Source organism: Corylus avellana, chromosome 9, assembly GCF_965113065.1.
Source record: "Corylus avellana chromosome 9, dhCorAvel1.hap1.2, whole genome shotgun sequence".
NCBI lineage: Eukaryota > Viridiplantae > Streptophyta > Magnoliopsida > Fagales > Betulaceae > Corylus > Corylus avellana.
Window position 1 is genome coordinate 6,100,538 of NC_142498.1, and position 13,966 is coordinate 6,114,503.

Sequence of the window (13,966 nt, forward strand, 5' to 3'; positions counted from 1 at the left end):
TCTTGAAGAGACTCAAGATAAACATAAAAAGAACTTCTAGAATTACTCTATTTATAGTCCATGAATGGTCATTTATACAAGCCATGAGAAGATGAAAGATTATTAATTTGATTCAGACATTTTTGGTGAACCAAAGCAAGTTCTGTTACTGGGAAAACCAAGGTTACTTTAGCTAACAATGAGATTGCCATACTGAAGGAAGTAGGATTACTAGATGCTAAGATTGATGGTAAATTAAGAATGGTGGCAGCCACAGGTTTAACCCGTGGTTGTGCCACAGCCTCAAAGAGGTGGCTGGCAACCCTATGACTGCTGCAACCCTTAAGGGTTGAAACCCTAGGGTTTTTCTAAATCCTAAACCCTAAACTTGAAATTAGAAAATTGACATGAAATATAAAATTGTAACCCTTTAAACTAGCTTTCTAACCCCACTAAGCTTGCTTCCATCTGATGTGAGAATAAAAAGATATGGTCATTTTACTTAGACTACGTATTTGGTGGACATCATTCATACAGTTGAATTTTTCATTAATATGGACCGACTTTTACACCGACTTAATCCTTAACTCAAAAACCATGTTTCAACACAATAAATTTTCAAGACTCTAATACCTAACAATTTTCACTATGAAAATTAAAACTTTATTATATGAATTTTATTGATGATTACTCTAGAAGTGTATGAGCATTTCATTTGTAAACTATAGATAAAGTGTAGGATGTGTTCAGAGTTTTTCATATGAAGGTTAAATGAGAAATTGGAAGGAAACAAAAATGTCTCTGAAAAAATAATGGTGGTGAATAAAGATAACCGTTTGAGGATTACTGCGAAATTCATGGCATCAAGCTTGAGAAAACAATTTCTAAGACCCCGCAACATAACAATTTAGCATAGAGATTGAACAAAACCATTTGCAAAAAAAGTCAAGTGATCTCATAGCCTAGATCCTTTTGGAGTGATGCAATGAAGATAACAATTGACTTGATCAATATTTCTTTTTTTTTTTTTTTTCTTTTTTTTAGGAATATTTCTATGTTAGTTCCAAAGGATAATGATATTCCAGAAAGGGCTTGGACAAGGGTTTCTAGAGTAAGGGGCAAATGCTCATTGGCATGAGTACAAACGAGAGTTCATGAAGTAAGGATAAAAGTACATGGCACTGGAAAACCGACATAGCACGTATGTGATCCAAAAGACGGCCCATAAGATTGATAAAAGCTTCCGTTTGAAGAATATAGCAATATGGTAATAGACTACACATGGGAGAAAGATTGTCAAGTTTACACGTTTGAGTATTGTCTTACTAATAAACTACTCAAGGTGTCGATCTCCGTAACAAGATTTGTATATTCTCTTTTGCAAACAATTTGATATATTAAAAAAATTAGGAAAATGAAAGAGGAAAGTGGATGCTAATTAATTAACTGCATGTATAATGCTTTCTTGCTTACATGTGCAGGAGGGGTCATATATTACAAATGTCTTTATATTAGAACTTCCACATTATTTACTATAAAAATTTGTAAGAATCCATCGTACAATGAATAGAGTTTTTGGAAATTGAGGGTTTTTATTGATTTTTTAATTAATTTTGTAAGCAATAAAAGGGAGATTTCGCACCAAAACCTGTTCTACCTTGGCGGCTTAGGGTTTCACTTGAAAAGGTTGTACGACTCAGTTTACTTCTCTCAATCAGATTAACAAATTTACAATTTTCTCTCATGGGTTATATAAGTTATGAAATTACCAATTTAATTTAATTTTTTTCATACGTTGTCCACAACAAGCTCGGTTAATGGAGAAACAGAGGAATTCGGGCAAATTTTTCAATACCGGGGAAGTGAATGGCTGGACAAGGCTTTATCTTATATATATATATATATATGGAAGGTACTGAAGATATTTTCACCAAAATGATGAATAAACTATGAGTTGCCTTCTTCTAAACGTCTCTAAGAAAAGGATTGAGAGAAGAGAACTAATCTAAGCATGCAGTCAAATTTAGCCAAATTATATATTTTAATATATTAACTTTCAACCTACATGTGCCTCATTCTTTTGTTTAGCGGAAGAGTTCAGACGAGAAAACCGTTGATAGTTTCATCCTATGCCGATCCTTCTAAACCCATTACAACATTCACTTTTTAAATATGAATTCTTAAAAATGAGGCTATTGACTTGATCAACTAAACATTCTGGAAGGGCTGTTCTTTTTATGTCTCTCAGCTTTTGAAAGTGTATATATATAATCATGGTGACCAGTCATTGTATTTTAATTTATGTGAACAAATAACATCTTTTGAATGATTGAATGTTTTTTTAACCCAACATTAGTGTTACAAGAATTATAGGTTTGAATCTTGTTGTTCTTTGAGCGATGGATCAAAGGACTAAGGTGCTACTGCTACTTGTGTTCATCAAATTTTTTCTTATAGCAGCAGAGACAGACCAAAATGATGGTAAGTTGGGATAAATTTGCCAAGTTTTTTGTTTAGTTTGGTTATTTAATTTCTGTTGATTACTTGATAGAGTATAATATCTGTTCTTTTGCTTTCTTTCCTTTCCTTATACAAACAACAAAACATTTACAAGTTGTTAATAGCTTCCATCCATAATAGGAACTCATTGCCTTAAGGCATTGAATTATTGTAATCGATATCCAGAAAAAGGGCTAGTGATCATTGCCTTTTACATAACTACTGTTCTTATGCTTTTCTTTTTTTGACTGAATTACCAACATTGCACTTTAATTTTTGATGCAGCTGCTGCTCTAAGGGCTCTCGGGAGTAGTTGGGAAAACACACCATCCAATTGGGTGGGCTTTGATCCTTGTGGCGGTTGGGTAGGAATTGAGTGCATCAATTCACGTGTGACCTCCATGTAAGTTGTGGCATCCCACATCACCTAAGAATGAAGATGTGCTTATATGTATGCTCGCACCCTTCTTGACATTAACGCGTTTTAAAGCCGTGATGGTCATGAACCCATTAGAACTCCGCAGTTAAGCGTGCTGCTGCGGGAGTAATACCAGGATGAACGACCTCCTAGGAAGTCTGGTTTGGGGGAGGGGGTGGGGTGTTACATAAGTTCTTTGCCCCGTTCTCACCTTTTTGATGATTTTGGAAGGTTGCTCATTCTGACCAATTTTTATTAATCTGACTGGTCTCAATTTCAGAACGTTGACAAACATGAATTTGACGGGCCAGCTATCAGGAGATATCGGATCGTTATCTGAGTTACAGACTCTGTAAGAAAATGGTTTCTTTTGCTTGTTTACATGAATCAAATTCAAGGCCTTCATCATTAGATACTGTATTTGGTAGTAGATTTTTCGATTAGTCTTTTGCAATTCATTCCTGATTACCAGAGTCTTCATATAGGGATCTATCATCCAACAAACTCATGACAGGACCACTACCACAAGCAATTGGGAATTTGAAGAACCTATCATCCTTGTGAGGAAATATTGAGTTTATTAACTGATTGGTGTGTTTAAAATCCTTGGAAGTTAACCAGTTGGATTTCTTTATGCACTCCAGATGCCTGACTGGTTGTGGATTCTCTGGTCCTATTCCGAACGGAATCGGATCTCTGCAGCAGCTACTCTATCTGTAAGGCCATTTCATATTGTACTTCTTTTATTGTTTTACTGCAATGGAAAAAAAACACATTCAGTTCCCTACTGATACTAATGCTTTGGATGAGGTTGTATAATGTTTTACTTAGTCTCTTTTCATTTTCATTCTTACTTTCTAACTTGGGAAAATTACAGTTTATCCCCCCAAAGTTGACAGCGTTTTTTAATTCGAACATCAAAGTTTCAATTTTTGCACTCCACCCCCACAAAGTTTCAATTTTTTTTCAATTCGATCAATATTATCCCAAAATTCTCATACTGCCCCTGATTTTTATTTTTTATGAAAAATAAATAAATTTGGAGGTGCAAAAATTGTCAGATGGCCACCCCGCATTTTTTTAAAAATTTTTTATCAAAAATAAAAAAAATAAAAATTAGGGGCAATATGGAAAATTTTGGATATAATTGGTCAAATTGCAAAAATTTGAAACTTTGGGGGAGTGAATTGCAAAAAATGAAATTTTGGTGTTCGAATTGAAAAACGCTGTCCACTTTGAGAGGGTAAACTGTCATTTTTCCTTATAACTTTTTAAGTACAGTTTTATCTCTGTTGCACTCCCACTAAGTTTTGGAACTATGCATCGCTGTAATTGCAGAGCTCTGACTTCTAATAGATTCTCTGGACCAATTCCAAATTCAATTGGTAATCTGTCCAATCTCTATTACTTGGACCTCACAGACAACCAGCTTAGTGGATCCATCCCAGTCTCTAGTGGGACTATACCCGGTCTTGATATGCTACTTCAAACGAGGCACTTGTATGTCAAGTTTCGTCGTGATTTCCAGCTGATTAATTCTTTTTTGCACTACCATTTTGTTTTCCGTAATTAAGAACCATCTAAGCTTCCTTCATTATCTAAACAGTCATCTTGGAAAGAACCAGCTGTCGGGCACAATTCCGCCTCAACTTTTCAGCTCAAATATGAATGCCATACATGTGTAAGCTCTATTAAACTGTCCATTTTCAAGAACTTGTAATTATAGCTTAAGTGGCTGACAAAAACCAGAGTAAATGTCTTCAGTATGGAAACTGAGGAAGAGACTTTTTGTTTCAATATCTAAATAGTTACACTAATACTGTCAATTACAGACATTAATTTTCTACCTGCTAATATTTTTCTTTTCTGGGCAGGCTTTTTGATAATAATAATTTATCTGGTATCATCCCATCCTCTCTTGGACTTGTGCAGACCTTGGAGGTGGTGTGAGTATCTGTTTCACATACTCATAGTTGTGAACTTCTGTCAAGTTTTTTCTACTAATTGTCATGTTTTGGCTGCAGACGCTTGGATAGAAATTCACTAAATGGTTCTGTGCCTTCAAATATCAGTAATCTTGCAAATCTTCATGAGCTGTAAGCAGACAAGATAAACATACCAAATAAAGCTTTAAACTTGTAGCCAATAAGTTTTTTAACTTATTACGATGAGCTTATTGTTATCTGTTTGCAGGGCCTTGTCCAACAACAGCCTAACTGGCCCCATGCCCAACCTTACTGGCATGAACCTGCTGAACTATTTGTAAGTAGTAATAGTTATACTAACTGAATTTCACACTAGGGTAGAGGTAAGTAGGTATAGTCTGGCTGTGATGTCCCACATTGTTTGGGTTTGGAAAAAAGATGATGTGTTTATATAGAATATGCTCTCTCTAAATGGTATGAGGTCTTTTAGAGTAAACTTAATAATAAAACCGTGCGGACTTGGTCAAAAGCGGACAATATCATATCATTTAGGACGAGATATTACACTCTTTATATTAGAGAAAATTGTCAGTTACAAGGTTATTTTCTTTTTGTACTTCAGAGAAGATATTAGTAATCACAGACACAAATCTGTTTTGATAACTACGCTTACTATTTTTGTTATCAATTTCATTCTTTGACTGAAACATAATCTGCAGGGATATGGGCAATAACAGTTTCGATATTTCTGAGGTTCCTCCTTGGCTTTCATCCTTACAGTCTTTGACAACATTGTATGTTTTACTCACCCCTCCTCCATACTCTATGTTTGTGTGAATGTAATTAATAATTTGGTCAAGCAAAAAGGAGTTTGAAAGTGTTAAGTATTCATAAACATGCTGACCTTGTATGGCAGAATGATGGAACACACACAACTTGAAGGACCAATTCCTGCTAACCTGTTCAGCCTTCCCAATCTACAGATAGTGTGAGTATCAGCTTGATCTCAAGTATCACCACCATTCAATTTTATTCTTGTTGAGACTTGATTGTCTGATATGTGGAACAGGGAACTGAGCAACAACCATCTCAATGGCACCCTGAATATTGGTACAACATATAGCAACCTATTGCAAAGCATCGATTTGCAGAACAATTCTATCACAAACTTTGATCCAATAACTGGAGGAAACAACATCACCATATTGTAAGCCCTACAATTATCTTGATCATTTCTTCTTTGTTACAATGTTACAGAATTGTAAGCATTTTGATTACTTGCATTTATCTTAAACATTTTGCAGACTTGAGGGAAATCCAACTTGTGAGAACACAGATCAAAAGACAGAGAGTTACTGCAATTCTTCCCAATCAAGTTCCCCAAATTTGATGTCACGAAACAACTGTTTGCAAGTTTCCTGCAGTTCGGATCAGGTTGCCAGCCCCAAGTGCAAATGTGCCTATCCATACAAGGGCACTCTATTCTTCAGAGCTCTTTCCTCCTTAGACTTGGGAAATTCAAGTTACTATGTAGCTGTAGAGGAGTCACTCATGCAAACTTTTCAATCCTATGATCTTCCTGTGGATTCAGTTTCTCTGAGTAATCCCACCATAGACTCATTTGGTTACCTTGGATTGAGCCTGCAAGTTTTCCCATCAGGAGATGACCGTTTCAATAAAACTGGAATTACTATGATTGGATATGTTCTTAACAACTTGAGTTTCCGCCCACCACGTCTGTTTGGACCCTATTTTCTTATTGCATCTATATATGATTACTATGCAGGTAATTCTGAGTTTGACAGTGAACTGAAAATTAATAGTCATGATGTTTGCTCATTGCATTCTCTCTGTCTCCATTGTGGTACATACAGGATCAAATAAAAAGGTAAGCAGTGGCATTATAATTGGAGCAGCAGTTGGTGGTTCTATCCTCCTGTTATTACTAGTCCTTGCAGGAGTATATGCTTACCACCAAAAGAAAAGAGCAAAAAGAGCTACTGAACAGAATAATCCCTTTGGTAAGATAGGCATAATTTTAGAATTAGCACCGTGTACTTATTAAGTGGATTTTCTACTGACTAATTAGTGCTATCATGTCACACAAATGCAGCAAATTGGGATGTGAATATGGGAAGTGGTGGTGTTCCCCAATTGAAAGGAGCCAGGCGGTTCTCTTATGAAGAGCTTAAGAAATACACCAACAATTTTTCGGAAGCGAATGGCATTGGATCCGGAGGTTATGGGAAGGTTGATTTTCATTGTCTCTCATCAGAATCAAATCATTATTTACATACTAGAAATAATATTTTTGCTTTTGCAACTTAATTCCTTAGAAAAGGAAAAAAAAAAAAAAAATTAAACATTTGTTTTTCAAAGAATTTTTTCTAGTTCAAACAAACTAACAACCTTCTCACAATAGTCTCAACATTTGTACAGGTCTATCGGGGAACTCTTTCCACTGGGAAAATGATTGCCATCAAACGAGCTCAAAGAGATTCTATGCAGGGAGGCCATGAATTCAAAACTGAGATTGAACTTCTATCAAGGGTCCATCACAAGAATCTTGTCATCCTTGAGGGTTTCTGTTTTGAGCAAGCTGAACAAATGCTGGTATATGAGCATGTACCAAATGGTACTGTGATGGATAGTCTTTCAGGTACTTCCATCCATTTCTTCACATTCTCCTCTCAATATAAGTTCTGGAAATGGTTGAAACTTACATTGCAAATTGAATTCTTCAGTTTTATTGTCTATTAACAAGCCTATTTGGAGACATCTTTCTTGAAACTAACAGATGACGTGCCTATTAACTTTTCTGCAAAAGGTTTCTAAGATCACAATCATTTTTCTTTTATTTGATAACATGCATATCTTCTTTGCAGGGAAGTCGAGAATCAGGTTGGATTGGATGGGGAGACTTAATGTAGCCATTGGTACAGCTAGGGGCCTGGTCTATCTGCATGAACATGCGAATCCTCCCATTATACATAGGGACATCAAATCAAGTAACATCCTACTGGATGAAAGTTTAAATGCAAAAGTTGCAGATTTTGGACTCTCCAAGCCTAAGGTTGACAGCGAAAGGAATTATGTCACCACTCAAGTTAAAGGAACACTGGTGAGTATATAACATCCTAAGACGTGTGCTGACATCTAAGCACCACCTGTTAAAGTAATGATTAAGTTATTAAATTTACCACTTTTTATCAGTTTAAGCTTTTGGGATAAGTGATAATTTAATATGGTATCAAAGCCAAAAGTCTTGCGATCGAACCTCGACTCCGTCAATTCACCCCATTTAAATTTAATATTCAACGTGTTGGGCCTCACCTATTAAAAGAGTGTTTCAACCCATTCCTGAGGAAGAGTGTTAAACTAATGATTAAGTGATTAAATTTACCTCTTGCTACCAACTTAAACTTTTGAGATAACTGGTAATTTAACACCACCCACAGAAAAGTTTTATGCATGCTTGCACATGCGCATGCACCACACACACCCACTTATATTACTGCCAGATCCACCATGTAATTAATTCGTGGGAAAGAGGTGTGCAATTTATGATCCTGCATGTTGAACTAAAACACGAAACACATTTTTCAAATCTCTAGCCAAGTGGATTAAAGGCTTATATTTGTTGCAGATTTCACAACATTGCACGAAAATTTAATGTGGACTATGGATTTTCTTCATTGTTTTAGGGCTACATGGATCCCGAATATTACATGACCCAACAGTTGACTGAGAAAAGTGATGTATATAGCTTTGGAGTGCTATTGTTGGAGCTCATAACTGCAAGAAGGCCAATAGAGCGAGGGAAGCATATTGTGAAAGAGGTAAGGGATGCAATGGATAAGACACAAAAGTTATACAATCTTCATGAAATTCTTGACCCACCCATTGGTTCAGGAACAACGTTGAAAGGTTTAGAAAAGTTTGTGGACCTAGCAATGAGGTGTGTTGAAGAATTAGGAGCCAAAAGGCCTACAATGGGTGAGGTGGTAAAAGAAATTGAAAACATTATGCAGCTTTCTGGGTTGAACTCCAATGCTGAATCCGCATCAACTTCAGAAACTTTTGAGGAAGCTAGTAAGGGCCATTCCCACCACCCGTACAGCAATGATGGCTTTGATTATAGTGGCTCATTCCCTGCTCCAAGATAGTGAATATCATTTCACAATTTAGAACGCTTAACTTGGTAGCAAATAGTTGTTTCCTTGTATATGGCACTTATATGGGGAGTAAAATGCAATTTGTTAGTTCATTGAATTTATCTCCATTATTAAACTGTTCTTTCATTATTCTCAAACAGAATCCATAAATTTTATCTTATCAAACTTGTAAATGTTACAATTTACCTCTCTTTTTTTTTCTTTTTTTTTTGGATAAATGCAAAATTGGTCCTTGTGGTTGGTCTAAATTACAAATCATTCCTTGTGGTATAACAAATAATTTATAGATCCATGCAGTTAGCCTAAATTACAAATCACTCCATGTGGTATAAAAAATAATTTATAGGCAATGTATGTCAAAATAACAGTTTACTCTCTAAAATCAATTTCCGTTAAGTAACTTAACAAAATCCGTTACTTTATCATATCATACTGGTACAATAAATTAAACTAATCTCTTCTATCCCCAACATTTTACTCCGTGTGTAACCCTCTCTCATTTTTATCTTCCTCGCCACGATTTGGGAGCATTTTATGAGAATTTAACGGTTGCATTTTGTGAAGCGGTTGAGGAAGATGAAGACGAGGGAAGATTACGCATCGAGTACAATTTTGAGGATATAAGAGATTAAGTTAATTTACTGTAACCGTATGATGTGGAGTGATGGCTAACGTGTAATCTTAGGTAGCGTCGTAAAATGATGTGAAAAATCCTATTGTCATTTTTAAAAGCCAGAAATTAATAATAACACGTGTCACGTTTTTATTGGGTATGACGTGACAAAGTGACAAATTTTGTTAATTTACTTAACGAAAATTGCTTGAGCCAATTGTCACTAAGAATGATGCTTAACCTCTGCTCACAATTCCATCAAATTATATTATGTACGTTCAAAAGTTTGATTTTGACATTGGAGAGTGTGATGATCCAATCACTTTCTTACATGCCATGAATAATATGAATTTCCCAACGGAAAATGCTAAGTGTTCTCTTAGGCCACATTTGGTTTGTGGAATAGGTATTCTAGTAGGAGGAATAGGTATTACTGGGAATAAAAGAGGTCGGAATGGAATAATTATTCCAATTCTTTAGTATAGTAGCAACACATATTTTATAATTGGAATTGAACCAACATTACTAAAAAGCCCATATAATTTCTAATTTTTTTTTTCAAAACTAAAACAAAAGCAAAAACAAAAACACAAAAAAAAAAAAAAAAAAGAAGAAAGAAAAACCATGTGGGTGGCCAGCCACCCAAAGCAGGAACTGGGGGTGGCGTGGCCACCTCTAGAGCGCCTCGCCGTGGCCTTCTGGGGGTGGCACGGCGCCACCCCTGGGAAGAATCAGAGGTGGCCTAGCTACCCTGATTCACACCAGGGGTGGCCGCGGCCACCCTAGACGGCGCTTAGGGGTGGCCGGGACCACCCCCGAAGGGCTCTAGGGTGGTTGCGGGCTCATGGGAGTGAATCAATGCATAAAAACAATGTTTGGAATTTAGTCTAACTATATCCTAGGGCTACAATAGTTAGTTGTAAATGGGTCTGTTAGTTCTTGTGTTGGCTTAATTTAGTTCCAAAATGCAGAGGCTACTGTTCATGAGCTCAAACACTGATATAGAATAGTCAGAATCCAATCTCCACCGTTTATAATGTAGATTCATCTGTCATGAACGTCCCTACAAAATTTCAGCTCAATCGAACCACAAACGCCCATCGATCGGAGTTGTTGATCAAGACTGGACAGCATTTCCAGAATGCGGTTTCACCCATTGCATGCCCTGTCCGGACAGGCCTTCCCTGGGTCCGGACCGCATTTCCAGAAACTTTGTTTTTGCTCCGCAAAGCCCTGTCCGAATAGCCCATTAACCTGTCCGGACACCCCGTAAGTTTTAGGCCCAAAAACGTGATTTTAAGTGCGTTAGGTCTAGGGTTTTGTCGGGGGTATATATACATCATTCTAGAAGAGAGAGGCACGAATTTTCACCCCCAGAGAATTCGTCGGAGGCTGTGCTAAGAGAGATCATATGTGGTGGGCGTTAAATTGAATCTCTTAGAGTTTTAGCTATTCATTTGATAAATTTACGGTTGAGAAGTCTATCGGAGTTCCGGTAAAAGGAAATCATATGGAAGAACTGTGCAGATGTTCTGGAAAGAGCTACTGCAGTAGAAGTCAAGTGGGTCGCTTGTCGTGTGCAAAGAAGTGTCAATTGCAAAGGTTTTGTAATCCTTCTTGTATTCCTTATTCTTCTTATAGTGGATTGATTTCCTAGGTTTGGCTGCCCCGGAGAGGTTTTACATTTAGAGAGTTCTCTAAATGGTTTCCTCTTCGTAACCAAATATCTGTGTTCTTGAATATTCATTACATATCTGTATTTGGTTGAATATTAACTGTTAGATTAGATCTTATTCCGCATAATCTTTGTGAAACACCTAGACATTTGAATAAGTGTCGTTTCGAGTCGTTTTTAGAATTTTCAGGGTCTTTAAGACCTAGAGGGACTCTATGGATAAGGTAAAACGACATAAGGCTAGACTTGTTGGATTGAGATCCCCTATAATTTCCTTTAAATTTGAGATTCTCAAATTCATAAATCACATCTGTTCATCTCATCTAAGAATCTAAAATAAGCCATGTTTCAGCATTTAATGGGGAAACATGGCTTATTAAATTCTTTGAGAGTAGCTTCCTCATTAAATGCTGAAACATGGCTTATTTTCAACACTTAGATGAGATGAACATATAGGAATAACTAATCTCTCTAAAGCCTTAGGGTTTTCTCACTTTCTCTCTAGAGCCCCAGCCTCAGGTAAGCCCCCTCTCCCATGGTGAGGGGAGGAGGGATGCCGTTTGCTGCCTCCCTCCTCCCCCTCACCTGCCCTTGCACCGGGTGCCAGTAGTTTACTTAATGTCTCTGGCCCGGGTTGCCTCCTCCCTACCCTTTCTCTGGCGCCCCTTCCTCTTTGTTCCGCTTTTGTCCATGGTGGGGCTCTCTGGTTGTTTTCTGCTCCTTTCCTTTCTGTTTTTTTACTGTGTTTTTGGTGTGATATTCTTGTAGCCTTGCTTATGTGCCATTCGGTGTGGGTGCTGATTTTGGGGGTTTCTTTCAAACTCCCCCCAGTTTTTGTTTTGTGTTCGCCACTGATCTCCTCCGCCCGCTCTGCCGCCCACCGTCCGCCGCTAGGTCTTTTCTCGTGCCCCTCCAGCGTTGAGCTTCAACGTCCCCTGCTGCGATGGTTTTCCGGCCAGCTGGCGATCGGTTTCGCCACCCTCCGTCCACTGTTTTGGGCTTTTTCCGCGTCGAGCTTCCATCGTTCCCTTCCGGTGTCGGTTTCCGGCTAGTGCACAATCGGCATCCACACTACGTATGCCTGCTCTCGTTTGTTTTATTTTCCTTGTATTGTCTTTGTTCATGTTTTTTCCATGTCTGCATTTCATTCCTGTTATTTGCTTGTAATAAAGCCCTGCCTCTTTGGTTCGCCCACGTTTTATTTTAGTTTTCTTGCTTCTGTTTTGTAATCAGGCTTGGCCACTCGATCTGCCTGCTTGGATGTGAACTGAACTTTGGTCGAGATCTTTTAGGTCGTGGATGTGAATTTTAGTCCAAACCTTTGAGTTATGGACGTGAACTTCATCCTGGCTTTTGGGTCAAGGAGGAATTTGCGCTACCTATGCATTGGATTGCGTCTGTCTTATGCAGATCTGTTATTTCAATTGAAAACTAGTCATAGGTTAGCGGAGGTTTTAGGTGATGTTGTATCCTTATAGCTTCGGCTATAATTTGCATTTTCAGGGCTTTGTGCTCCTGCAATGTAAGAGCTTTATGCTCGTGATTATTATAAATGAAATTGAAATGTATTTCTTTCAAAAAAAAAAAGAAAAAAAAAAGATGAGATGAACATATAAGATTTATGAATTTGAGAATATCAAATTTAAAGGAAATTCTAGGGAATCTCAATTCAGACTTTTACTAAAGAGTTCACTCAAAAAGAAGGCATTAATTACAATTTCTCTCTTGTATCCAAGGACTCTTTGAGGATAATTTTGGTTTTGATGGCTCATTTTAACTCGAAGCTTCACCAAATGAACGTGAGAACAACTTTTCTTAATGGTGATTTAGAGGAGGAAGTGTATATGAAGCAACCCGAACGTTCTAGTTTACGGAATATGATCCTCTCCAGTCCATTATGAACTAGAGAATATCCAGTTCATGGCTGAAATTTTTTCTTAGAAATCCTAGAGCCACAAATAGGAGACCTACTACAAAAAATAATAATAATAAAAAAAATATTTCAAATTAAAATTAAAAATTAAAAATAAATTAAGGGTGGTCCGGCCACCCCCTAAACCCAAACTAAAAAAAAAAGAAAATACGTTTGGCCCTTGGGGGTGGCTGGACCACCCCCAAGGGCCATGAGGTGGCTTCTGCCACCCCAGATTGGCCAATTTAGGGTGGCCGAAGCCACCCCAGGGCCCTTGGGCATGGTCCGGCCACCCCTAAGGGCCAAACAAAATTTTTTTTTTTTAGATCTGGCCCTTGGGGGTGGTCCGACCACCCCCAAGGGCCATGGTCTGGGGTGGCCGAAGCCACCCCCGGCCCCAACTGCGGTGGTCCGGTGACCCCATAATTTTTTATAATTTTTTTTTTATTAATGGGACATATGTCTTATTTATGGCCTCATGATCTCTTTAAAGAGATCCTGACTATTAACTAGATATTCTCCAGTCCATTTTGGACTGGAGATGATCATGTTCCCTAGTTTACAAGCTGAATAAGTTTATATATGGATTTAAGTGATCTCCTGCCAATGGTATCTTAAATTCAACAATGTGATTTCTTCATACGATTTCGTAAAAAATTTGTTGATTGTTGTATATACCTTAAAGCTAGTGGAAAAATTGAAGAAACTTCACTTACATTTCTGAAGTATAAGCAGTTTTACATATATAACCTCAAAAATTTTGTGTATTT

The 13,966-nt window shown here is 37.4% G+C and overlaps 1 protein-coding gene across 1 annotated transcript; it reads left to right on the forward strand.

The window, feature by feature from the left end:
* Positions 1–2,378: 2,378 nt before the first annotated feature.
* Positions 2,379–8,987, forward strand: LOC132190816 (leucine-rich repeat receptor protein kinase HPCA1-like). The gene is made up of 19 exons (XM_088510720.1): positions 2,379–2,460; positions 2,764–2,881; positions 3,177–3,248; positions 3,382–3,456; positions 3,541–3,612; positions 4,235–4,396; positions 4,503–4,577; positions 4,771–4,842; positions 4,921–4,992; positions 5,090–5,158; positions 5,541–5,615; positions 5,738–5,809; positions 5,891–6,028; positions 6,126–6,607; positions 6,696–6,842; positions 6,935–7,071; positions 7,261–7,480; positions 7,707–7,942; positions 8,526–8,987. Exons 1-19 carry the CDS (start codon positions 2,379–2,381, stop codon positions 8,985–8,987), a joined length of 2,838 nt encoding a protein of 945 aa, XP_088366846.1.
* The last annotated feature ends 4,979 nt before the right edge of the window (positions 8,988–13,966 follow it).